The sequence below is a fragment of the Phaethon aethereus genome (genome assembly GCF_964289735.1).
Source record: "Phaethon aethereus genome assembly, chromosome: 13".
In the NCBI taxonomy this organism is placed as follows: domain Eukaryota; kingdom Metazoa; phylum Chordata; class Aves; order Phaethontiformes; family Phaethontidae; genus Phaethon; species Phaethon aethereus.
Genome location: NC_138589.1, coordinates 2070284 through 2095262, shown reverse-complemented (window position 1 = coordinate 2095262; position 24979 = coordinate 2070284). Strand labels below are relative to the sequence as shown.

Genomic DNA, 24979 nt, shown 5'->3' with positions numbered 1-24979 from the left:
GACTGACAGGGTGTAGTGAAGCCAGGATGGGGCCATGAGGAGATTGTGCGGGTGACAGGACATGGGGAGGGTTTGGGTGACAGAGCCGTGGCGGGTGACGCAAGGCAGGCTGAGGACGGATGACGGGGGCCTGACGGGTGACTGACGGTTGCGATAGGGAGGGGCGCGTGACGAGGCGTGACGAGAAGTGACGAGCGTGACGAGGCGTGACGAGGCGTGGCGGCAGCAGCCCGGCGTGCGGGCGCTGAAGGGGACCTCCGCTCCAGCGGGGGGCGCTGCGCGGCGGACGGCTGGGCGGCGGCGAGCGGGCGCCTCTCGCGGCGGCGGCGGCGCCTTTTCCGGGTTGGCTGCGCGGCGCTCGGGGCCGGCCCAGGCTGCAGCCGCCGCCGCCGCCGGCACCGGGCCCGGGCCTCGGCACGCTCCGCGCGGGCCCCGCGCCCGTCGCCCCCGGGCCGGCCCCGCCTCCGCCCCGCTCTGCTCCGGCCTGGCCCTGCCGCCGCCCGCTGCCGCCCTCCTGCGCGCCGCACCCCGCCTCGCCGGCCTCCCGCGCCGGCCCCGCGCCCTCCTCCTCCTCCTGCAGCCGCCGCCCGGCGCCGCCATGCCCGGCCCGGCCGCCGGCAGCCGGGCGCGGGTGTACGCCGAGGTGAACAGCCTGAGGAGCCGCGAGTACTGGGACTACGAGGCGCACGTCCCGAGCTGGGGGTAAAGCGCCCCGCGGGGACCCTCACCCTTCCCCGGGCCGCCGAGCGGCCCCGCACCCTCCTGCGGGCCTCAGCCCACGGGGAGGGTTCCCTGCCCCCCCTCTCCGTTTTGGGGTGTCTCCGGGGGGCTGGGGGGGGCTGGGAGAGGGCCTCCCCCCCTCCCCGGCCTGCTGCCCTGTCAGTTATCCTCTCCTCCCCTTGGTGCCCGCAGCAATCAGGACGACTACCAGCTGGTCCGCAAGCTCGGGCGAGGGAAGTACAGCGAGGTCTTCGAGGCCATCAACATCACCAACAACGAGAGGGTCGTCGTGAAGATCCTCAAGGTGAGTGTCCCGTTGATGGCGTAGGGGGCTTGCAGTGGCTGGAAGCGAGGGGCAGAGGAGCCGGGCTGGCAGGGCCGAAGGACTGTTGGATCTCCTTGTTCACCCCAAAACTTTGTTTTCTTGTTAAGGACAGTGGAAATTAGGAAATTGATTTGGTGTCCCGCGTCCTGTAGTGACGTTTTGATGTCTCTACCTCTCCTGTCCAGCATAGCTCTGGGCTGAGAGCTCCTCTGGAGGAGGAGGGCTGCGTGTCCTGACATTTGAACAGCGTTGCATGTGCTGCCTGCGTTTGGTAAATTGTATCTGGCAATGCCCGACTAAAACAGCCCAGGGACTGCCATGTCAACAGGAATGCGAAGCCTGGAGGGGAGAATCCTTCTGTTAACCTCTAGACAGCTGGTACATGGCCTTTTCAGAGGCAGACTGTGGGATGCTCAGCAGTCAAAAAAGCTGGCAAAATTCAGTCCTTTGGAGGATCTGATATGGAAGAGAACTTCACCACAGGCAGGCTAAAAACACTGTGGAAACTTGAGGAGACTGAAGGAGGCTGTCTGAAGTTTGGCATCGCTGGTGACTTGTATTCTGGTGTGTTGGCCCTAGTGGGGTCAGGCTGTGGGGACCTTCATGTAGCAGTAACAGGTTGTGGTTTGGGATGGCTGAATGCATGGGTTAGCCACTGCAGGTCACACCTTACTGTGTTTGGTACTGAAGCAGCATGCTCACAGCAAGCTGTGGTGACTGTCCTAGCAGCAATCTATGTTGGTGATCTGGGGGTAGACAGGGGTGTTAAGCAGAAATGGAAGGTTAGAGTTGAGGTGCTTTTGGTTTGGGCTTGGCTTACACGTGTGGCTGTCACTTGTTGGACCAGCAACACTTCTCCCCAAGAGCACGTGGGAGCCGATGTCTGACCGTGGGTGTTCTAAGAATTTGGGCACACGTTGATCTGCCGTGTGCAGGGGGGTCTGAGCTTAACCTGCCCTTGCAGCCGCTGGGACTAGCAGCTACTGCAGGGCTGTAGCCTTAAGGCATTCGCTAGATCCAGTCTGATAGTGTGGCTAGCTGCTTCGTCTTTGCTGATATCCCCACTCGCTCCCTGTGCCTGCTTCCTTGGGATCTTCCTTGGCTTCCCAGAGAACTTGTCACGGTTTGTCCAGCACTGCTCCTAGGCAAGGTGTGATCTCCTGGCTGCCTCTGGGAGGAGGTATGCACACCTCTGTTTTGTCTGTGGTCAAGGTGGTGGCCAGGTGAGCCATTCAGGAGAGCCCCAGTGGCTGAGCCTGACATCAGGGCAGAGTGGTGAGGCTCACGTGTCCTCACCGAGCTGAGTTCCTCTGGCGTGCTGTTTGGGCCTCCCCCTCCTTTGGATGCTTTATGTGGCTTTGTTTTTTGTTTTTTTTTTTAAGTAGGGGGAGGCGTGAGTCTCTGCTATAAGAGGGAGTAGTCAGAGGTAGCCAGTGCACAGCTGGGTTTTACAGCAAGATGGCTTGTGGGTAGGCTGAGGAAACTGCACTTCTGCATGCTGCTCCGGAGCCCCTGGTGGTCTCATCAGGACTGCTGTGGTTTGTTGAGACCCTAGGTCTTGTCTTACATAGAAAATCACTACGAGGCTGAGAAGAAATTGCAGGGAAAGTCACCATAAGTCTTCCTCTTTGCCTCTTCCCTGCCTAAAGAGCCTCCCCTGGAGCGATGCTCCTCTCCCTGTGGCAGCTGAACTCTGTCATGTCTAGGGAGCCTGTCAGCATCAGACTGTGAGTCAGCTGGCAAGAGTCATCTGAGGGCGGCTGGGTGCTGCTTCTCCTTGGGGCCTGAATCTGTTGCCTTAATGCCCTGCGAGCAGGGGACTGGATTGTCCCAGATTTGAAGCGGATGGTATTGCCACCAGTTCCGCTGGCTCCCCCCACTTGCATTAATATGCAGACAGCATTCCTGTGTGTGAGCAAGGAAAAGCAGAAAGTCCAGATAAATAACGATGAACTTCCTTCTCAGTGAAAAGTGAGTTTCAGAGCACCATGTAGCGTACATTATGAAAACCTGTGAAGTATTGCAATAACATCACTCTGATCTGTGGAAAGTGCTTCTGGTTTCCTGTAACTAGACTCAAAGTTAATTGCAAATGTAATTACATGTATCTACAGTGGAGCCTTAGGAAAGAGGCTGGGTCTCTCTGTTCCTCCTAATTCAGGCTGGATCCTGTGAGATGGGAAACGCAACCAGAAGTCTTCAGGTTTTTGTGTGGCTGTAGGGGTGAGACAAAGGGGAAAGACTATTGCTGGCTGATGGATGTGGCTGTTTAGCACAGTTGCTCCTTTCTCCTAAGGTTTTTTTGAGAGGACAATTTATGTATGTGTTAGAGTGATTTTTAGCAAGAGTCACGGTTTTAATATTTGTACCTTGTGGGAGGTCACTGGTGTCTCTTCCCAGCCTTGCTCTTTGAAGCAGTTTATCCTTACTGAGCTCAAGTTAGCATGTACTTCCCCTGCCTTTTTTTCTCCCCTCCTTTGGTGTTGTGCTACCTGAACCATCTTGTACCCTCCTCAAGAGAGGTCAGGAAATTTTATCACCCTTTCTCTGATGCGGAACTGAGCCACAGAGACTTCCTGTGTGACTTTGGGCAAGTCCCTTAGCCTCAACAAAGTTGAGACTAGAGCATAGGTCCTCGTATAGTGCTGCATGAACCAGATAACTGCTCTTCCTCTTCTGGCAGCCGTTTGCCTTGTTTGTTTAAGTGCCCCGTGAAGACTTTACCATTGGACAAGGCTAGGGATTGGTTTCACAGTGCCCCCGGCCTTTTGGGCTTGCGTAAAGCAAAATGCCCTGTTTCTCCGGCCAGTACCCACCATTGCCTTTCTGTTCTGCTACCCCAGATGTGGGATTGGGCATAATCCTGCAGGAAAATGCGATGTGCTCATGCTGCTGGTTGTGGTCATTACATGTGTCAGCAAAGGAGCAGAATTAAGGTCATGTAGATGACCATAACATTACCATTTCCTGGGTCAAGTGCTTGTCTTTGCAAGTATGATGCTCTTAATGTCACTTTTTCCAGGAAAATTCTATAGCTCTCCTAAAAAAAAGGCAAATGAAGCAAGCAGGTTGCTTCTCACTCCACTGCAGCAAGACATCCGGACGCGCCCTGTTCCTACAGCCCTGGTTTGCCACACAGACACCTCCTGCCCAGTGTCTTCCAAAAGCTTTTGCCTTGAGAAGCGAGGCAAGAGGGCAACTCCCCACCTTTTCAACCTGTTCAGGGAGCAAAGATTCAGCAAAAAAAGCTGCAGGGCTGAAGTCATCTTGGTAGGTAGTGGAGGACTCTGCACTGTACTGACCTTCCTACCCCTCACTGGTAGTAGGGCATGGAGTTAGCCAGCGGCGGTGCTCCTGCAGAGCCTCCTGCACCAGCTAGGGACTTCTTGATCTGGCTGGCCTGGGTACAGGTGTAGGCATGCTTCCTGCATGCTTGGGGGAGGGCCAAGCCAGGAAGAGGGAATAGGTAGATATGTCCTGTACGTGCTTTTTGTGTCTTGCTTAAATTTGATGCTAAGGTTTGACTCCCGGGATGAGGTCTGATATTCCTCAGCATGTACAAAGGAAGTTTAAGACATCTTTGTTTCCAGTGAGTCACGTATCATCTACATCCAATGCTGGTATCTAAAGCACAGCTCTGCTTTTCGTATCTAACCACATAGATTTAGATTTTTGGTGAACTGCTGAGGTCAGCCTGCAACCTTTGTGCTGTCTCTTTGATGAACATCTCATTTTGCTTTCCTGCTAATGCAGCTCCAACGCACCTCCCGGTCTCCTCATATGCCTTAAAAGTGAATCCTCTGGTCTGGGGTAACAGTGTTCCTGGGAGATGGGAACAGCATTGCGAGCTGCCGCTCTAAAAGCCAAAGACGAACTTTACACATTGCTTGTAACTTTTGTGGGTGATTCTTTGTGGTGAGAGTGCTACTGTTAAAGTTACCTACAGCTATGGCTGTCGGTGAGCTTCAGCTGTACGGCAGCGTCCTTCACAGCCCGTTCTCTTGTACTGATTACTGCCATCTGAGTGTCCGTTCAAGGCGGAGATTACAGCATCCGTATTGTCAGGTCTGTGCAGGAGTCCTGCTTTCCTGATGCACGTATGTGTCTGTGTACACGCTACTTGTCTGTAAGGCATTAAACCCATCACATAAAGAGACTGTTTTGTCTCCTCGTGTGGTTACTATCTGCAAAGGCACAACATGCAGGCAGAGGTTAGGGGAAGAATGCAGCTACAAGGAGAGGGACCAGTGAAATGGAGGTTCTGCAGCAATAATGAAATAGCCCCTTTCTCCTTTGGTGGCTTTTGTCCCTCTGTGCTGAGTCCATGAACTGGAACTTTCAACCATGTACGTGGTTTCACAAGTGCATTCTTGTTTGTTTGGCTTTGTTTTTCCCCCGATCCCCCTTTTGGGCTGTGTTAACCCTCCAGAGCTGCTGCTCGTACCAGGCACTGCTGCAAGGTCCTTACTGCATTGAACTCAAATTATTACTGTAGTTGCTAGAGAACCATTTGAGGGGGTAAGCCTGGCGGCTCTGGTAAACTTTCTTCTGTCCCTAAAAGCTTTAGAACCCATATACATCAGCACGTTCTAGATGGGGGATGAAATGACTCCCTGTGCAGAAGGGATTGCACAGGGAAACAGGATTGGGTGATGTTGGTCCCTCAGGCTGGAGCTTTTGACTGCATCAGTGACCTTCCACCAAAGCCGTTCAATGCCTGCTCCTGGTAGTTATCTGTGTCTCTTGCTCCTCCTGCATTTGCATGCACTGAATCAGCTCGGCCTGGCCCACTTCCTCCTCTGGCAGTCTTGAAATGAGCCCTTTTGAAAGACAGCCGGGTACACAGCTCTTCTCTTTAACACCAGTTGCCCACACTGAGTTTGGTATGGTTGGCTGCTGGAGCCCAGCCTTGTTTGGAGCTGAGACCAACTGAGATGGTACTGAGTGTCTCTCAGAGGCCTGGAGATGCAGCTGATAACTCTCGCAGTGGTGTTCTAGCACCAAGGAACTGGTGAGCTGTGAGGAGGAGGGTGAGTTACGACACTCTGTCTGTTCGCAGTGGCTTGGGGCAGAGCCCGAGTGAGTGATTCTCATCCCTTGTAATGGCAGTGGTGGGGATCAGGGCTTGGTCCTTGTGCGTCTCCCTTTTCGTTGACTGCAGAAGTCTTCATGCGTTGTGGGCAGTTCTAAAGCCCCAGGAGGGCTGTTTTGGGATGCATTATGAGGGGAGGAAAGGCATTCTGAAGGAAAGAATGGCACTGCCCTCAAAACACATGCTAGTATATTCTACTGAACTGAAATAAAAAAGCAAAAGTGCTTTAGGAGTTTCAGGGTAGGTTTTTTTCCCTCTTTTCTAAAATTGAAGAGCAGCTCAGGAAAGTTTGAGTTCCCATAATGGAAGTTGTAAGATGCAAACAACTGACAGAATATTAACACAAGTGGGCTCCTTGAATTTATAGCTCTTTTGAATACAATTATTTGGTTTCCCAGCTGATGTCTGGCAAAATAAGCACTGCTGCTCTGAAGCCAATTTTCCTATTGAGCAATTGGCATCAGGCTTTATAGGCCGATTATTGTGATCCTTTCGATAATACTTGCTAGAGACGAATGAGCTTCTAGTGCCAGCTTTTAAATGTTTAAAGCCTGTCATAAGGATGCTGCTCAAACCTTTTGCTAGTCCTGGACGTTGTGTGTTGAGATTTCCCTGCTTGTTCACTGGAAGCATCGTGGTGTTTCCGCGCTGTTCGGGTTTGGTGAGCAAAAAAGAGATCTTTTTCTTTACGGGGTGGTGGACTTTAGTTTCTCACGGATTTGTATCTTTTGACTGTTTAACCTTCTCCCCTGCTGCGCTAACCCCAGTTCTTTTTCAGAGCACCTGCTGGGCAAAACCCAGCACCTTCTGTGACTCTTTCAGAGCAGCTCATGTTCTCGGCAGCTGGCAGTATGTGTGTGCTGCCTTCTTTAGTCTAATGTAAAATGATTTTTATGCTTTGGATTTAGCTCGTATTTCACATGCTTTCCTGGTCACTGCTTGTCTTTCCCAGTGTAGAAATGTGCAGAGCACTTTGGGTAACAAGCTTATTTTCCCTTTGCTTGAATTAAAGCAGTGGGTCCCCAGGTTGCTGGGGAAGGCTGAAGGCTGGGACTGAAGCATCTGACAGAAGAGTGTACTCCCCTTGCTTTAGAAACCAAGCAAAAAAGGTGATTAACCAGGCAGCCATTTATCCGTTCAAGACAGGAAGTGATGGTTGCAGCCTTGTATTTAAACCTTTATTTTGGCAAACAATGTTAATTCTCCCAGCTGGTGTTTGCTGCAGCTGGACTCCTTCCCTGCTTACGAGTTTACACGATCTCACAGAAAATGACCCAGGATCTGATCTCTTAGTCACAGAGAGGTGTTGTCTTGTGCACCTACCTGACTGCAAAACAACTACTTCTCCCATGCCATTTCTCGCCTCTGCAGAGGGCTGGCAGCACGTGATCCTCCCTGATCTGTGGGCAAAGGCAGCTGGGATAGCACTGGCCACTGTCACTGCCTCTTCTGCCTGACTTTGGATTGAAGCATCCTCATGGGATTTCTTTGGCTGGTAGGGTGGGAAACCTGCAGCAAAGGGTGGCTGGCTGGGGACAGTAGAGTGAGAGCTGCCAGGTCCAACAGAGACCATCCTCCTGCGGCTGGAGGTTACCTTGTCCCTCTGCTCTGGGCACTCAGTGTAGTGGAGAGCTGAGAGCTGCATGTTTTGTCTCCACCATCTACAGCCACGTCACTTCCAGTTTGCCTGAGGAAGGAAGCAATTTCCTGGGAAACTGGAAGACTGTCTTGTGCTAGACAGTCATGTTGTTCTGCGGGTGCTGCTGCAGTTGAAGTAATTAAGCCTCACCCAGTGTAGACATGGTTAAATTGAGACATGTCTTTTAGCCTGGTTTCCTATGGAAACGAGCCTTATGCAATCCTGCTGTCTGTCAGCCTTTCTCCCTCTCCGCCCCCCCCCAGTAGTTTTTGCACTGCTCGGCCAATTTCAACCGAATGCAACAGAAGTCTCCAAGCTGACAAGTTTTTACAGATTTCATGGAAATAGGTGTTCGCATAGAGCGGAGGGTGTTTCATAGAGCAGAGGGACTGTGTCGAAGCCTGTCTCAGAGGGAAAGGCTGCAGTGAGGATTTGACTCATACTGGTCACTGGAGTATCCCAGCATGGAGGAAAGCTTTGGAATGCCTCTGCTATGGGAACAGATGGAGTTGGAGTCTGCACCTGTATAAAATGTTGCCTTGTAAGCACAGCAAAATCTAACTTGAGAGCAGTTAATTTATGTCTAGGTGCCTGTTCCATTCCTGCGCTGGAAATCCCCGTCCCAGGGCAAGGGGACTGAAAAGTGTAGGAAACAACCTGAAATGCCACTGTTCATAGCCTGGTTTAATAAAATTGCTTTAAAGGAGTACTGTTAACATACTCTGGCTCCAAGGGCTGGTGTTTTAGAAGCTATTCCTGCTGGGAGAGGCAGATGGTTGGAGGCCATAATAGCTTCAGTTAGTTCACATTTAATCCATGTGTGTTTGGAGTCAACATCCTTGGAGAGACAGATCGGGTGACTCTCAGAGACAGTTGTAGCCACCCAGACTTAATCCTGGTGCTTGGAGGATATGCTGCTGATTGCCTGTGGTTTCAGCAGTACTGGGGTTTGGGGACAGGAGGGAAGTCAGCAGAGTTTCTCTAGTTTCTCCAATGTGTTTTTTCTAGTTTCTCTAATGGTTAGCTCCAGTGCAGTACTGGGCATGTGCTGGAGTCATCCGCACCAATGCGTTTGACTTGCCAGCTGCAAGAGCTTGGGCTTGGGATCAGTTACTGGGCAAAAACTGAGTCCCGGTGATGTGCTCTTGGGTAGTAGATGGTGTTTGCAGTTGTGGCTGGAGCAATAGTGTGGGACAACATGTGGGTAGGAGGTGGCGTGTGGCTGGGTAGGCTGGTGAGGTGACAGCTGAGCAGCGTGGGCTGGAGGCCAGCAGTCGCCACTGTTTTCTCCTGCAAATCTGAAATGGAGAAAATACGCTGTTCCCCTGCATTGCTCTCTGAGGAAACTTCCGGGCAATAGCTTTTCCTCTAAGACGACATTACTTCAGCGCATGGCATTTCTCCCAGCCTCATCCCTATTTACCTAGTGGTGGAAAACCCTGTCCTGACCGATGGCTGCAGGCAGGGAGAGCGCTCTGACGATGCACTGCTTACAACCCTGCAATGAGCGGGGCTTCCTGTACCCCCCCTGCCCGGAGGCTGGCGAGGCCCTTGCCCAGGCTCACAGCCGACATGGAGGTCGTGTAGCCATGTGCGGACAACCTGGCCTGAGCTCTGCGCTACTGCAGCTTAGCAGGAGAACATGCCAACAGCGAGTGGCTTTCAGCTCTCCCTCTTGCTGAGACGATGTTTGCTAGAGTGTCTTCCCTCAGGGATGTCGGAGATGCTGCTGTTGGCAATTATCTGTAGGCATTTAATTAAAAAAAGACCAACTTTCTTCCCTCTTTTTTTCCAAAAAGTCGCTGATTCTGTCTGCTCATGACTTTTAATAAGTGTATTGTGTGTGGGGGTAGATTTCTGGTGGAGATCACATAGGGCATCATTTTCCCATCCTGAAAAAGGTGGAAATGTGGAAGTGACTGGAAGACAACATCTTCTGCCCCAGTGGGAGTGGCGGTTGCTATGGCGGGAACGAGGGAAATCTCAGAGGGATATCGTCCCCTACCTAGCTGATGCAAAAGGCCCCTGAAATAACTACAGTACAAAGGAAAAGATATTTCAAAGTGGGCTTTGGGTCCTCTTAGCTGCGTCCAGGCACTGTTCCAGTTCCTGATCAGGTGCAAGTGTTGCAGCAGACAGGCTGTGATCCATGTCTGTCGGTAGCCAGGCCATTCAGCGAGTGCCTTCAGGACAGCAGCAGCTCAGCTGCCTCTTTGAAGTTCCTTGGAAAACAGCTTGCGTGTGCATCCGCCTCGCTGGACGAGCAGTGTAACCGAGTTACATCCTCTAATTCCATCGTGGCCTTCTGGTAGGATCAGTGCATGTGGGCAACGCAAGGGTGATATCTGTCCCCGTGCTGACATAAGTGAAATTAGTCTCTAATGAAGCATCTTCCACTCAGGTTCAGAAACGTAGCCCTCGCTTCTGCTGTTTTTGTCCCCCTGCTCTGACTGCTTCTCCCTGTCTATCCAGTCTCCCACCGGCTCCAGCCGTGTCCGGGCACTGCCCTGGGGGTGTTGGTGGCCCCTCCCCAGCCAACCCTGCCTGGTGTCGCTCCAGCCCTGGCTGACAGCTGTGGTGGCTTTGCTGCCATTTTCCACGGTGGCTTTATGAGGTACTGATGCTCCCTTGTGCCGGCATCGGTGTTATTTTTGGCACTTTGCTTCAGGCAGAGATTCTCATCTTTTGGCTTGGAAGTCTAGCTCCTGCCTTTTAACTTGGAAAAGGAGAAGGGCAGGAGTCGAATATGAAGATTTCAGCCACCTGAAGAGCCTAGAAAGACAGCATATTTTCCCACTACATAAAAAGCTTCTGTTCCTTCTCCCGTCTGCTCATACATTCCGGGGCGGGGAGGGTGTCTGAAACCAGGGATTGCTTTGGATTCACCTGTAACGGGAGTGTGAGTTGCCTCATGGGCACTCTGCAGCCATCATCGAAGTGGGAGCTGCAGCAGAGGTGAGGCAGCGAGCGTGAGCTCTTGAGCTCTTTGTGGCTCCTTGTCCTTCACGTAGGTGTGTGATGACATGTGTCACTTTGGTAGGGTGCCTTGTACCTCTGCCGTTCCCCCTTACTCCCCTCCTCACGCACCAGGCTCCGTGCTGGATGGTGAATGGTTTAGCTAAAAGTCTGGGGAGGAGTGTTTTCATCAGCAAACCTCACAGACGGGGCAAGGGGTTTACCTGCAAGATGTCTCTGCACCCCTCTGCAATGGTGCCGGTGGTGCAGGAGGGGATGTGCCAGCGCTGCAATGAAGGGCTGCTAGGCTCAGTGACTCGCAACCGGTGATGCCCACACCGGTCACTAGCCAAAGTTTGTTGAAGAAGTCTCACCTCTTAGCTGCTCTAACCTGCCTTTCCTTTCAAGCAGGCATAGAGCTAGAGTTGTTCTGGGAGTGGATGAGTTACAGGAATTATTTTTCCTCTGTGTTGAAGTGAACCGCTGGATCAGCAGAGTGTAAAAGATAAGCCAACTTCCAAGCCCCTGCCTTGGGAGCAGCTGTTCTTTGTCACTCTCTGCAGGCTGATGTCCAGAAAAAAGCTTACTTTGCAAAGGGAGTTCCTGGGACTGCGCAGGTCGAGGAGGAGTCAAAAGCTCTTTAAAATGTCTGTAGGCTTTAAAAATAATCATAGTATATGGATGGGATGGCATGCCGTGCAGTTGGGTCTATGTTCTTGGGTAGTTACGAAAGATGTCTGCGTAGCAGTGTCTGAGCTTACTAGAAATCTTGGTCTTAAAGACTCTCAGGTCGTCATTTCATTGGATTAAAGTGGATGGGAAATGGGTTGGGATTAAGGAGTAAAAAACTGGTTTGTGCTGGTAAACAAAAGCATGGGATCCACCATGCTCGTCCTGTGGCTCTAAATGTCATAACATAGAAATCTCAGCACACTCATTCTACATAGCAGTCCAAGGTGCTTTTAACCACAGTTACTGGAGTCACAATTATGTTTATCTGCAGTGGTTTGACTTTTCCCCCCATGAGTGGAAAGCTTTCACTGATGAGAGGGAAATTCAAGTTCATGCAAGGTGTTTGTCTCCTCTTTGAAGCTAAAAATGTTCCCTTTGTGAGGGGCGGAGCAGAGAGGGGAGGGGAGGTGATGTGATCCAGTCAAAATCGGTGGCAGAAATCAGTGATAATTTCTGAAAGGACTCTCACTTCTAATTTCTTTTGTCTATTTAAGCCAGTGAAGAAAAAGAAGATAAAACGTGAGGTTAAGATTCTGGAGAATCTACGCGGTGGCACCAACATCATTAATCTGATTGACACTGTCAAGGATCCGGTGGTAGGTGCCAGCATGTTGCGGTGTGTGTGGTGGGCTTGCCTCCCTGCCGGCTGCAGGCATGGGGCAAGCACTGCTGCATGACTTCTGCTCTCAGCTCAGGTTAGGTGCTGCCTGTGCCTTTGTGCCAGCCAGGGGCGAGCAGTGTCCAGCTCATTAGGGTCTCCTGAGGTGGGTTGGTTTTGATGAGCTCATGTTCCTCTCCATGTTCCCCAGACTCTTTTACACCCCTTCTGTGTCTTCTATGAATTTCCCATGGCTGATGGGGGAGAAGATTTGTAGCCCTGCAAGTTTTCTGTAAGAAAGCAGAGCCTGTAGTCTTCCAGCCTCTGTCTGGCCTCTGGAACATAGGTATCTGCCAGGCAACTGGATATTAAGCACTTTTCATCCTTCTGGTTGCTGTCCTGCCCAGTGACCAGAGGTCATATCCTTTGTCTGCATTGCCACAACTACCCCATTCCCAGGAAGTTTTCTCTGACTAGCAGCTGGCTGAGGTCTGTGACTCCCAGCCTGCTGGCAGCTACGGAGAGGAAATGACGCTGCCGTAGCATTTGGCAGTCCTGGCTGACCTTCCTCCTGCGATGGGCTGCGAGGCCTTAGCCCCTGGTGACGCCTTTTGACTTGCCCAGTGCTGTCTCTGCTCCGTGGCACGGGGAGGAGCAGCACTGGCCAAAATGCCCTGTTGGTGCTTGCTGCATGGGGTATAAGCAGCGCTGTGGAGGCAGGGCTGTATTTCTCTCGCTGTCCTGCTCCCGCTCGCTGCAGTGAAGGTTGGGCAGGAAGCAAAAGCTTTCTCAAGTCTCTTGGAGCAAAGAAAGGTCAAGAGGGTGTTTTAACCCATGACTCTCTCTCTCTTGCAGTCAAAGACCCCTGCTCTGGTGTTTGAGTACATCAATAACACAGATTTTAAGGTGAGTTTGCCTGAGTGTGGAGGGGGGAGGCAGAGGGGGTGGCTTCCAATTTCTGTTAAGAGTGCTGTGATCTTAGGTTGTCAGATGCTCCTTGAGAGCCGTGGGGGGAGTTTGGAGTTTTCACCTGTGTCAGCTTCACGTTCCTTTTCCCATGTAAACCAGAAACCTGTAAATAGGCTCTAGATGAGAAGGAATAAAAAGCTTGTGTGCTGAATCTCCTCCCAACTTTGACGAGTAAGTTCAACAGGTTAGATATTCTTACTCCCTTCTCAATTTAGTAATTACTGCTGTGCTATATATTCAGCCCTGTGGTGCGATGCTCTATTTACAGCAGGGCAGTTGATGGAGCAGGTGACACCGATTTGTGCTGGAATCCTTCAGTCTTGGGGCGGCAGAGGCTGGGGAGCACATCTCCCACTGCCAGTGGGCTTCGTAGCAAGGGACTGAGCAGTCTTGAACCCATCTTAAGAGCTTTTCTGCTTGCCTGAGGCTGCAGTGTATTCCCTGGCTCTTCTGATTTCTGGGGAGCTCCAAGTGGTATTACTCCTTCCCAAAACAGGGGTCTTTCTGTCTGAGTGCAGCTACGACTGCCTGTGCTACTAAAATGCTTCTGGCTAGCAGCAGCAGCAAGCGGATACGCAAAAGGGATATATAATTAACAACCACAACTATTTTAATGGTATCTTTGCTTCCCCCATGTGAATCTTTACCCTAAGTCATTAAGTCGGTGGTGGAGAATTAATTAAGCAGTTGTCATTAGAAAGCCAGCAGTCAACCTCTCCTGCACTGTTCAGAGATCCCTTTCATTCCATATTATGGGATGGTGCTTTTTATTTCCTGTCTGTGCTGGAGCATTTATGTAGGTACACACGTTGTAGGATGCAGCTTCAGCAGATACACCAAACACCCAGAGAAGGACCCTGGGTTGGTGTCAGTGGAAAGGAGGGAGCTTGTCAGCTGGCCCACGGACTGTCTCACCTCCCGCCCCGCAGGCTGCGCGGCAGCACGCGTTGGTTTTGTCCCTCTGGGGTTGGTCTGGCAAGCTGAACCCTGCTAGGTGGGACCCTGTGCATAATCAGAGCTGCAGCCGTGCTGGCAGTGGTAGTCTTAGTGCTGTTTAATCTCATGTAGAGACTTAACTGCAGAGGCCAGAGTAATAGTAACTTGCCGCAGCGTCTGCCCCGACAGCTCTGGGCGGGGAGGTGAGTGTTGCCTCCATCAAGTAAACAGCCATGAGAGGAGGAGTGCTATGTGGTGACCTTTCAGGGCTAATTAAAGCAGACTTGGTTTGGCTGGCTTCATCGACATCGGCTTGGCTGTTCTAGTGCTGCATTTACATTGGGAATGTGCCCCTGTGCTTCTCCTGGTGACCCAGGGACTCTTCATAAAGGCTGATCTGGGAAGTTTTTAACTTTCTATTTAGAGATTTTTTCTTTTATTTTTAATTTTTCCTTTTACTGTATGGCTTGAGGTAAAATAGGTTGCTAGGGCAGTGGCACACCTTGCTGAGGATCGCTTTGTGTGTGTCCTAGCCAAAATGTGATTAACACCACTCTGTCATGTTCTTAGAGGAAAAAAATATCAAAGATATCACCCAGGAACTGAAATATGCTCACGAAGTGGAGCGTAAAGTTGCAACTTGAGGCTGGTGGCCAACAGGGACTCTTAACTGAAAAATGCAGGGCTTGGAGTACATGGTAGGCAGCCGTCCCAGCCATGCCGAGAGTCGTCGCAGGCACTGTTGCAGGGCAGTAAGGCAGCATTGGTCTGTCCCCAGCAGAAGTAACAGTGCTCAGCTCTGGTCTGTCCCCAGCAGAATTAACAGTGCTCAGCTCTGGCTGTTCCAATAGAAACAACTATCCGAGTTTGCAGCAGATCATTTCTAGGCTCCTATGAGAAAGCCTGGCTCCTTGAGGAAGTCCAGATTCACAGCTGTTCTAGTCCAAGACAGAAAGTATTGATGCTTTTGATGCTGATTGGTACAAGGCAGGAATAACTTGTCTTGGGAATGCAAGCGTGTCCCCCAGGGCATCCAGCATGGCTGTTTGTGTTCAGAGCTTGTTTGTAACCTGAATTTTACTAGCTATGTGTGTGGCCTGTGGGTTATTTGAGCTACACTCCCATGAGCTCTGCTGCCTGTTTGGGTAGGTTCTTGGGGCCGCAGCTAACTGGCAGATTACAGAGCTGCTGCTACGCACAGGTGCCTGTGGATAACTTCTATACAGAGGCTGGCTGTCTCTTCTCTTGCTCTGAAGTGCCCTTGCCAAGCAGAAAGCGCACAGAGTAGATGACACCACTTGTCTTGGCTTGCCCTATACATGAAGCAGCTGGAGAGCACCCAGTCATTGTCCCCTCTGCTCCACAGTCCTGATCTCTCTGGGCAGCCAAATTCTACTGGAGTTAACTGCTACATGAGCTAATCCTGGTGATGGGGACCTCTTCCCTTTGTTTTGAGGTGGCTATTGCTGATCTGCCCATCTCTGCATTGACTTCTGGATTCAGCAGTACTGATGAGTACCGTGCACCTCGCTGGCAAACCACCTTCAGGGTGTGTGAGGGGGTTCCCAGGGCAGCTTGTGTCCAGCAGGCAGTTGCTGACTGCTTTACAGGGTTGTGTTTCTCTCTGTCCTGTTGGCAATAGTTGCTCACAAGCTTGGGTGTTTCCTCAGTTGTCTCCTTTCTGGCAGTTTCTTCCCTTCAGCATTATTATTTTTTGCTTAATGTTAACACTTTCACTCCTTTGCCCATTCAAATGGCAGGATACTGTTCATGTCTGTGCACCTATGAAAATGGCTGCTGTGTTTCCTCAGCTCTCTGCATGGGCAGAAACTGCAGTTCTGTAGGACCTAAGCTGTGGCTGTGGACTGTTCCAGATCAGAAGCACAAGCTTCTGTGTTCCACACAGTTTGCCTGTTTTTAAATGACAGTATAAACAAGAGACTTAGGTGATACCTCCCTAGAGCTGATGACATTTTCTTAAATTATCTGGCTGGGTCCCTTCTGAAAGTGACGGCTCTGTACTCGCAGAGATGATGAGTTGGAACTCCGCTAAATGTGTATTCTGCTGTGTGGGGACGGCAGCTTGTGTATTGTGTTTCTCTTCAGACCTGTATTACTTGTCATCTGTGAGCACTCAAGCTACCCACGGTCATCTGCCTTAAATGATAGCTGCACTGTAGAGCCATGCAGTCAACTGAGTAACCGTCAGTGAAATTAAATGTCTTTTGCTAATTGGTTTCAAACTAGAAACGAGATGCCTGTCCTTCAACCACCATCCACTGTCACGTATTTCGTGTAGCCTGTGAGCATACCTGGTACTGTTCCTTTCATTGTCCCGAAGAGGCAAATCTCTCTGGAAAGAAGGGGGCAGAGCCACGTCTCCGGGAGCAGTGCTGGGTTGGGTTTGCTATTGCATTCCTAAAATTAGCAAGTTTGCAGCTGAAGAAGAGGAGATGGGCCAGAAAGACGAGCAATGTAAAGTTGCTTCAAGATGTTCAGCCTGTTGGAGTAGTGGGGACAGAGGGCTTTTGAGTCAGATCTTCCACCTTGTGTGCACCTCAGTGAATTTTCTGTTGCTGTGAGGAAAGTGTGTGTCTGTGTTTTATCCTTATACATCCAAGGTTAGTTTAAAAAATAGTTGTTGCCCTGCATAGGTGATGCAGAAGTATGGAAGATTCTCCTCCCTTGTGTCGCTGCTGAGGCCAGGATGCTTTGGGAGCTGTTTCCTTCTCTTTTGCTGCTGCCTGCCCTGCACCCCAAAGCATCATCCCTCTCCTCTGACAGCTCCTTGCAGCCACCCTGTTGCTTACAGATGCTGCTTCCTGCACATAGCCAGCTGTGTTGCTTGCTCGAGGGAGAAGAATAAGCGTTTAACTCCTGTCAGCCCCATGGAGAGGGGAAGCATGTCTCTGCCTCCTCAGGCACTAATGGGATTAGTTGGTTATGTGATGCATGCCAAAATATCACCAAAAGCTGGAGAGGGGCACAGGCCGCTTGTGGCTGAGTTTGGCCTTTCCTCAAGCTCTGCATGGAGAAGGGAGACCAGCCCAGGTCTCCGAGGCCTTGTGTGATCCTGAGTGCTGGCAACTCAGGAGCAGACGTTTGAGCTGGGTCTGAGTGATCCCCGCATTGATGTTTTTAATAGTTTTACTCCAAAGAGCCAGCTGTAAGAGCAGAGCAGGGACATGTCTGTAAAGGAGGTGTGTCCTCTCTGCTGCTAGGCTGGGCAAAGGGATTTGGAGCACACTATGAAAGCCTTCTTGGGGCAGCTGCTGTGCAGGACCCACTTCCAGTGGAAACTCCGTCCTTCAAAGCCTTCTGCATTTTCTGGCTGCCTGCAGAGGGGCTGAGCACACTGCTGCAGGGATTGTTCTCCACAGCAAGCAGAGCCTGGGCACTGCTGGCCACGCTGTTGGCCTTCGCACAGCAAGAGGGTCAGAGGTGCTGGGTTTCACAGGCAGCTCTTCTAGGGAAGTCTGTTGGAGGCTGGTTGCCCAATGGATGCCTCTGTTGAAGGCTGTGAGTCAAAGAAGGAACAGCATTGTGGGCCTGGGAAGAAGGGCATCGATGACCTCCCTTCCATCCCCTCCCTGCTTACAGACAGCGAGAGGCAGAGGAGCCAGGGAATGGGGAAAATGGGGTCTAGCTTTGTTCTGCCACTGCATCTCCTGCCTTCCTCCTTCCCCAGGTGCATTGATGTTGCTAGGTGAAGTTGAACAGGGTGGTGATTCCCAGAAAGACTTGTTTTAAGCCTCTCTGCCCCACCCCCCGTAGTGTTTGTTACCTAAGCAAGCCATTTAAACAAACTCCTGGAAGGGTTCAGCTGTCCTCTGCTGGCCCTGGGTCATGCATCAGAGCCGTGCGCAACTGAGTCAGGAAATCTATCCCTGCTGTAGCTTGTGGCTACGTCTTTTTTTTGCTCCCTGCTCACTTGTCTGCTTCAGTGGGTTGCTTCGAAGTGTTAGGATCATCCCAGCTCATGAGAATACAGTGCAGCTTGTGTCCTGGAGGCTGTTAAAGCTCTGTGTGTGTAAGTGACACTTGTATGTTGTCAAATGATTTCCCAGAGCAGTGTTGAGGGTGGTGGGGATGTTTGGAGCTGGTCCTAAGTAAGGCAGGATCCTGAGGATCTTGGCATGGGCCTGGAGCAGATCCAGGGCCAGAGTTGCTTTCTTGGAATGTGAATTTCAATCCCTCGCTCTGGGTTTTTTCCTGAAGCTGCCAAGTGGTGCCCATGATGGGCAGCTGGCTCCAGTGCTGATGCAATCGGTGATTTGACTGAGCTGTGATATGATCCTTGTTTGTTAGAAAGGGCAGAGGGGTCTGTTCCTGCTGCTGCCCTGTGAATGTCCTTCCTTGCCCTGCCCTGGTGTCTCGCCTTGCTTTCCCTGGACGAGAGCACAGCCCAACAGGGTCGGGTTGGCACCTCTGCCAGTGACAGATATAGAGCAGAAGGCAAATTTGGGGCCAGTTGTGACCTGGCATGGGAGCAGCAGAATGATGAGTTCTCCAGTGATGGTGCTGGTGGCACACTGCAGGTTAAAGTGCACCCTGGAACTTTGTGACTTCTGCATGAGTAGCCACAGAAGGACACAGAGGAGAGAAGGATGGCAAACGTGTGCTGGCAACAAGCACTTCCCTGGGACTCCAAGCTGTGCTCTCCTTGGCCCCACAAGCATTTCTGTGCTGTTGAGTTGCGTTAGCCTTTATCCTAGGATAGAGGGGAGCCTCCGTGGCTGTGAGGTTGTCTCTACCCTTTGTGCTTCCCCACCCCATGCTCCTTTAGGTTAATGTTCTCCTCTCCCTGCCTCACCTTGAGCACTTGGAAGCCTTGTTCATGTGTTCCCAGCGTGCCTGCTCTGAACACTGTTATCTGTGTTGTCAAGTCACCGTGATGACTTTGCCTGTGAACAGAGAGTCAAGATCATCCATGCCAGCCCCAGCATGCTCTGAAGGGCTTGCTGTCTTTTCTTTGGACAGACAGCCTGCCTGTCTCCTGCTGGAAAGAAGTTGTGACAGGTCTGAATGATCCCAGTAGCATTTCCTGGAAGCTCTTGCATCCTTTCTGGATTTCCTAGTGTGTCTGGATTTCCTAGGCAGGTCTGAGACCAGGACAGCCCTCAGGAGTGGCAGTATTTGCAGGGGATCTGGAATGGGGTTAGTGATTGGAGGCAGGTGGGGTGTGGGAAACGAAACTAATCCAAATCTGGAGTATTTATTTTTGTTTCTCTCTTTTTTTTTCTTCCCCCTCTCCCCCCCAAATCTGTTTCAGCAACTGTACCAGATCCTGACAGACTTTGATATTCGGTTTTATATGTATGAGCTGCTGAAGGTGAGTGGCATTGCGTATGGCAGTCTGGCTGGGAAGACCAGGAATGAGAGGCAGTAGTGGGGCTCATGGGGCAGAGCTACTAAGCAGTTACTTCTCTCATGTTCAATGCAGAATCCATGTCTCATAACCTGGGAAGGTTTGGGAAGAGATCTGGTTACCTGGCTTGTTGCTGTGAAGTATTACAGCCAAACTGGGGACTTTTGGTCGCCTCCAAAGAGTCTGTGACTCTCTGGGGTCTGTTCTTTCCCTGTGAAGCATTTGTGATTGTTAGTAGCCAGGGAGGGCTGTGCTTGATCTCCCTGCGTCTGTAGCACCATTGGGCTGCTATGAGGAAAATCAACTCCCTCCCAGCCAGACCCAGTACAAGCATTTGCAGGGCTGGAGAGCCTGGGACTCCTTAGCACGCATGGGAGAGTGGAAGAGAGGGATTTCCAGCTCCAGGCTTTGCTGCAGTATTCAAATGCAGCCCCAGAAGGTGACTTCTGCCTACTTTGTCTTAGACCCCTCTGTCTCCATGTGGGGGATCTAGGACACTTCAAGAACAAGCTGGCCAGCTTGGTACACTGTGGCCACAGAACCCCATGGATGTGGTCTTGAGGAATGAAGTTTATGGTTATGCTGGCTATTACATGTTGACATAATACTGGTATTTTCCTTTGAGACCTCCCAGCCAAAGCTCTCCCTGCCCTCTGACAAAGGGCGAGGAGTGCCCTAAATACTTCTTAACTAGCCTAGCTTGCACCTCCCCGTGGAACTGTTCAGAGCCATATGGCAGATCGGTGAGATCAGCTACGCTGCCTCTCTGGGGTCTCCGGCTGCAGGACACGGGAGGCAGCATGGCATTAGGGAGAGCTTACAGGTTTCGTCTGATCCCGGGGCTGTTCTGTGCTGACCTGCTAGAGCAGCAGCTTGGCTGTGTCAGGTCCTAGCAGGGCCTCGGGATTTCTGGGCTGGCACTTTGCAGGTCCCCTGCCTCTGGAAATGAGTGGGACAGGCTAAGGAGAGCCCTTAGTGCTCCAGGACTTGGTGACTGCAGGAGACTTCCTGAAATAGATCTAGTGAGCTTGAGGGAGACTTTCTTCTCTGCACCCCCAAGCTTGCTGCACCTGTCTGCAAGGGAAAGACCTTCCTGTTGGAGGGAGCCTGAGGCAACCCAGGATTAGGGTGGGAGGGGTGATGGGGTTTAGATGATCCAGCCTCGGGACCAGCAAGACGCTAGAACAGCTTCATTCCTGGAAGTGGTTTGTCCAGCCTGTTACAGATCTCCTGTACTGGAGATCCCAGGACCACCGTTTGCTGCGACTGCTGTTGGTTGCAAGGCCATGTGTCACTGCAGGGATATTCCCTGAGGCCTTGCTATGATGGAAGCTGTTGCTGCCTTTGTTTCCTGCTGCAGCAGGGGCCCGAGGACAATGTTACTTCCCTGGCACTGATGTCTTGGATATTGAATGACTGCAGGCTGTACCCTCCTTCTGTGCCGCTGGAGATCTCAGAGCATCTGATAGATGTTGATGGATGGATCTCCCTCCCCCTTGGAGATGAGAAAACAACATTCTCACCCCCTTGCTCAAGAGAACAGCTGCGGGGGGGGTGGCGAGTGGTGCAAGGTCATGGAGCTGGAGAGCTTATATGTGCTCCTGCCTTCAAGCTTTAAGCAGCATCGTTCTCCCTTGCACGCTATCGCTTGCCTTTTGTAAGTGCAGGTTTGGCTTAAATGAGCAGGGCAGAGGTGACTTTCTAGCTTAAGTGTATTTTGGACACAGGTGGGAAGCTGCACTGGAAGGCCATAAAACTGTATGCATGTAAGAATCATCCTCTTCCGGGGAATAGAGCGTGACCTAGGAAGCACAGGGCTACCCAGGTTGGAGCATTGGGCTTGCCACCAGGTGGGATGCCTCTCTGCATTGTGTTCTTCAAAGACTGTACAGGGAACATGGCTCCAGGACCTGTGACTGCAGTAGGACGTGAGATCAATATAGTCTTGTTGCCAGCTTGTCACCTCGTCACATGCAGCATAAAAGCTGAAAACACCAGTTTCTTGTGCTGGTGTTGCAGCACTTCCTCATGAACTCCCGCTCCTGGCCGAGAACTGTCTGTTATATTGTTAATGCTGTGGCCGTGGTTACAGACATGTCTAATGTGTGTGTGTGTCTGCCAGGCCCTGGATTACTGTCACAGCATGGGGATCATGCACAGGGACGTCAAACCCCACAACGTCATGATAGACCACCAACAGAAAAAGGTACTGTGGCACCAGGGCTTACAAGCAGGCTTTTCCAGGGAAACTAGAAACTCTGCCACCTCTGTACCCGTAGCCTGGGCAGCTGTACTTACCCCTTTAGCCTTTCTTGACTGGCCGCCCTCCGCTTGTGCCTGCGTCAGGAGATGGCCAAAGTCCCACTGGGGAGCACCGCGGTGGGAGTCCGTGGCTTGGTGGCTGCTCTTCCCGCCAGCCAACCATGCTGGGATTCTTTGCTGCGCGGAGCAGGTCTGGGCCGTTTAACCTCCACCTGGGGAGGTGTGGGGCAGTGGGGTGCAGAGGCCCTGGCGAGAAGAAGGGTGGCCTTGTCTGCAACACACGTGGATGTTTGTACCTAGGGAACATAAGCTCCTCCTGTAGTACAGCCTGCTCGTCCCACAGTGGCTTCCTCGCTTCTGGGCTGTGCTAGTTAGATCACAGGAAGCATTTGTACCCAGCTGGCTACCATGGAAATGGGCAGCACAGGGTGCTGTGTGTACCTCTCTCCCCAGGGACCTGCGATTTGCAGCAGCAAATTAGTTGCTGGTCCACAGGTCCCTCCCTGTCAACTGGCCGTGGCTGTACAGGCAAGGTTTATAAGGAGGGGGAAGTCTCTTACTAGACTGTCCGCTGTCCTTCAGTAACACGGCAAGTTGTCCATCCCTGTGGCTGCAGAGGAGATGGTCTGCCTTGCAGAATGTGGTGGGCCCCCCTCCTACCTTGTTTCCTGCTCTCAGCCCCCAGTTAAAATCAACACTGCCTTTGGCCCAGCCCCTCTAAACGGCGGGATAGCACAGCCGGGTTTTGCCCGTTCCCTGGTATGCAACGACCTGTCCGCTGTGGCTGCTGGTGCTGGTAAGGAGCCAGCTGCCCAGCAGTAACAGTGCTTGGACTCAGGAGCAGAGGAGCTCTTTAAGCTGGGCTTTGCCCCCCTCAGCTGGTGATGGGGGGAAGGGAAGAGCCTGACCAGAGCACTGCTGAGAGCATCTCCCATCCTCAGAGGGCATCCCTGCATCCCGGGCTCCACACTAGCATCACAGGATTCAGAGGTTTGGCCAGTGTGGCTTCACCTAATGTGAAGTGGCTCGTACTGAGGCTCCTGACTCTGTGTCTCTTTATCGCATGTGCAGCTGCGGCTCATAGACTGGGGTCTGGCCGAATTCTACCATCCAGCTCAGGAATACAATGTCCGTGTGGCCTCTAGGTACTTCAAAGGACCGGAGCTTCTTGTGGACTACCAAGTAAGGGTCTGCCTCCTCCTTGCTAGCCAGTGATACCGCTTGTGATTGCACTTTGGCCACCTTTGGCTTGCTTGCTTTTGCCTGCCAGGGCATTGCCTGGGTTGGAAAGAGACTGGCTGTGAAGCGAAAAGGCTGAGGTTGCCTGTGCGGTTGGGGAACCGGGCTGTGGTGAGCATGCCTTTTCTGACAGCTTCTCCTTTTTCCCCTCAGATGTATGACTACAGCTTAGACATGTGGAGTTTAGGCTGTATGCTGGCAAGCATGATCTTCCGAAAGGAGCCCTTCTTCCATGGCCAGGACAATTATGACCAAGTAAAGACTTTGCTACCTGGCTTATTTCATGAGATGTTTGTCACTGCCTCATCTTTGTGTGTATAGTGGGGAGGTTCTGGGGATCGGACCACCAGGCTGGGAGGATGTTGCTACATGCTTAGTTAAGCCACCTGGGATTATGCTTCATTGCCTTCTGTAGGAGACTTGTTTTCTGCACGTGTTGCAAAAACAAGTTTCAGGGGAGATATTCCTTCCATCTGGGAGATTTCCAGAAGGAGAGGTCTTAGATTTGGGCAGCTCTGCCTCTGCAAGAGTGGAATCATGCCCTTCTGCTCGCTCTCAACATGCCTTTCATTCCAGCTGGTTCGCATCGCAAAGGTCCTGGGCACAGATGAGCTGTATGGGTATCTCAAGAAGTACCACATAGAACTGGACCCACACTTCAATGATATCCTGGGCCAGTAAGTGGAGAAGTGGAATGCTGCCTTTTTTCCTTGTAACACAGAGAGGGAGCGAAACTGATGTCCATCTCCTTGAAGGACTCTCGGCAAAGGCCTGCTTTGATCTTCTGAGTCACAATGCTGCTTGCAGCCTCCCTTCTGTCTGCTCATGTTATCTCAGGAGGTCACTGAAATGCAAGTTTTTTTCCTTTTGCCTCTCCCATGATCCACAAGCCATCCTCTGTTTCTTCCTTCTCCTGCTTGTTGACATCCTGGAAGCGGAGATGTAGACACTGGAGTTGAGTGTGGACTGAGGGGCTCAAAATCTCCCATCTGGGATTTCTGAAAGGGACGAGATGTGGATGGGGTAGCGAGGACAGCTTCTGTGAGGCTGTCTGGCAAGCCAGAGCACTTCTGGTCCCAAGGGTGTTATCCTGCCAGCTGTATGCTGTTGTCTAGTCCCTGTCGACAGAAGGGAATGTGCAATATTGTGCCTTTCCCAGGTGTAGGACGTCCACACAACTGTGTACCTAAAGAAGAGGGTTTTCCCTCTTTGGTAAGTGCTTGCTGAGCAGTAGCTTGTGCAAGGAAAAGCTGTAGGCAGTGTCCATTGCAGCCATCTCTTCTCAGAAGAAGTGGCAGGTGATTCTGCCGGGACCTCTGGGTACTGCTGTGCTGAGCAGGGCTGGGCAGTGACAGCTGGTCCTTTTGCAGGCATTCCCGGAAGCGCTGGGAGAACTTCATCCACAGTGAGAACAGACACCTGGTCAGCCCTGAAGTCCTAGACCTCCTGGACAAGCTGCTGCGATACGACCATCAACAGAGGCTGACTGCCAAGGAGGCGATGGAGCACCCCTATTTCTGTGAGTCTGTGGAGAAGCTGGGGTCATCTGGGATGGAAAAGGGTCTTGGGTCGTGGGGGCAAATTTCAGCTCCCTGCTCTGTGAGAGCCTTAGCAGCAATGTGGGTTTTGAGGGCAGTTTGTCTGGAAGGGTTTGTCAGGGTGGAGCTTCCGCTTTATTAAATGCTGTTTCCCCTTCCTGCCTGGTCTGTGTCTCCTGCAGATCCAGTGGTGAAGGAGCAGTCCCAGCCCAGCTCAGAAAACGCTGTGCTCTCCAGTGGCCTGACAACAGCACGATGAAGACTGGAAAACGACGGGTAATTCAAGATGTTTACAAATAAAAGCAAAACCTTCGGTCACACAGTGAAGGGAAAAGAACCAAGGACACCCCCCCCCTTCCCCTCCCCTTTATACTCGGCAGAAATCTAACCTGGGGGGGGGTCATAAACCTCAGTTCCTCTCTGGTGGTTGTGGTTAATGTAACTCTAACCCTGTGGTACCAAAGCCCTGGGCAAATGGTCTTGAAAGAGCTAAACGTGTAGTGATATCCCCAGGGCTCAACACAATTCTGGTTCACATCTCTATGGATCCTTCTCTTCCTTCTCAGTCCAGCCGTCCCCACCATGCTGGTGGGGACAAATTGGTCG

General features: G+C 51.7%; 1 protein-coding gene across 1 annotated transcript; it reads left to right on the top strand.

The window, feature by feature from the left end:
- Positions 1-598: 598 nt before the first annotated feature.
- Positions 599-24716, top strand: CSNK2A2 (casein kinase 2 alpha 2; the record flags this gene model as incomplete). The annotated part of the gene is made up of 11 exons (XM_082005803.1): positions 599-702; positions 913-1024; positions 11958-12059; positions 12917-12967; positions 19239-19298; positions 21457-21540; positions 22668-22778; positions 22989-23090; positions 23412-23512; positions 24206-24354; positions 24556-24716. The coding sequence occupies 11 exons, from the start codon at positions 599-601 to the stop codon at positions 24630-24632; spliced, it is 1053 nt and encodes a 350-aa protein (XP_081861929.1). The 3' UTR covers positions 24633-24716.
- Positions 24717-24979: the final 263 nt, after the last annotated feature.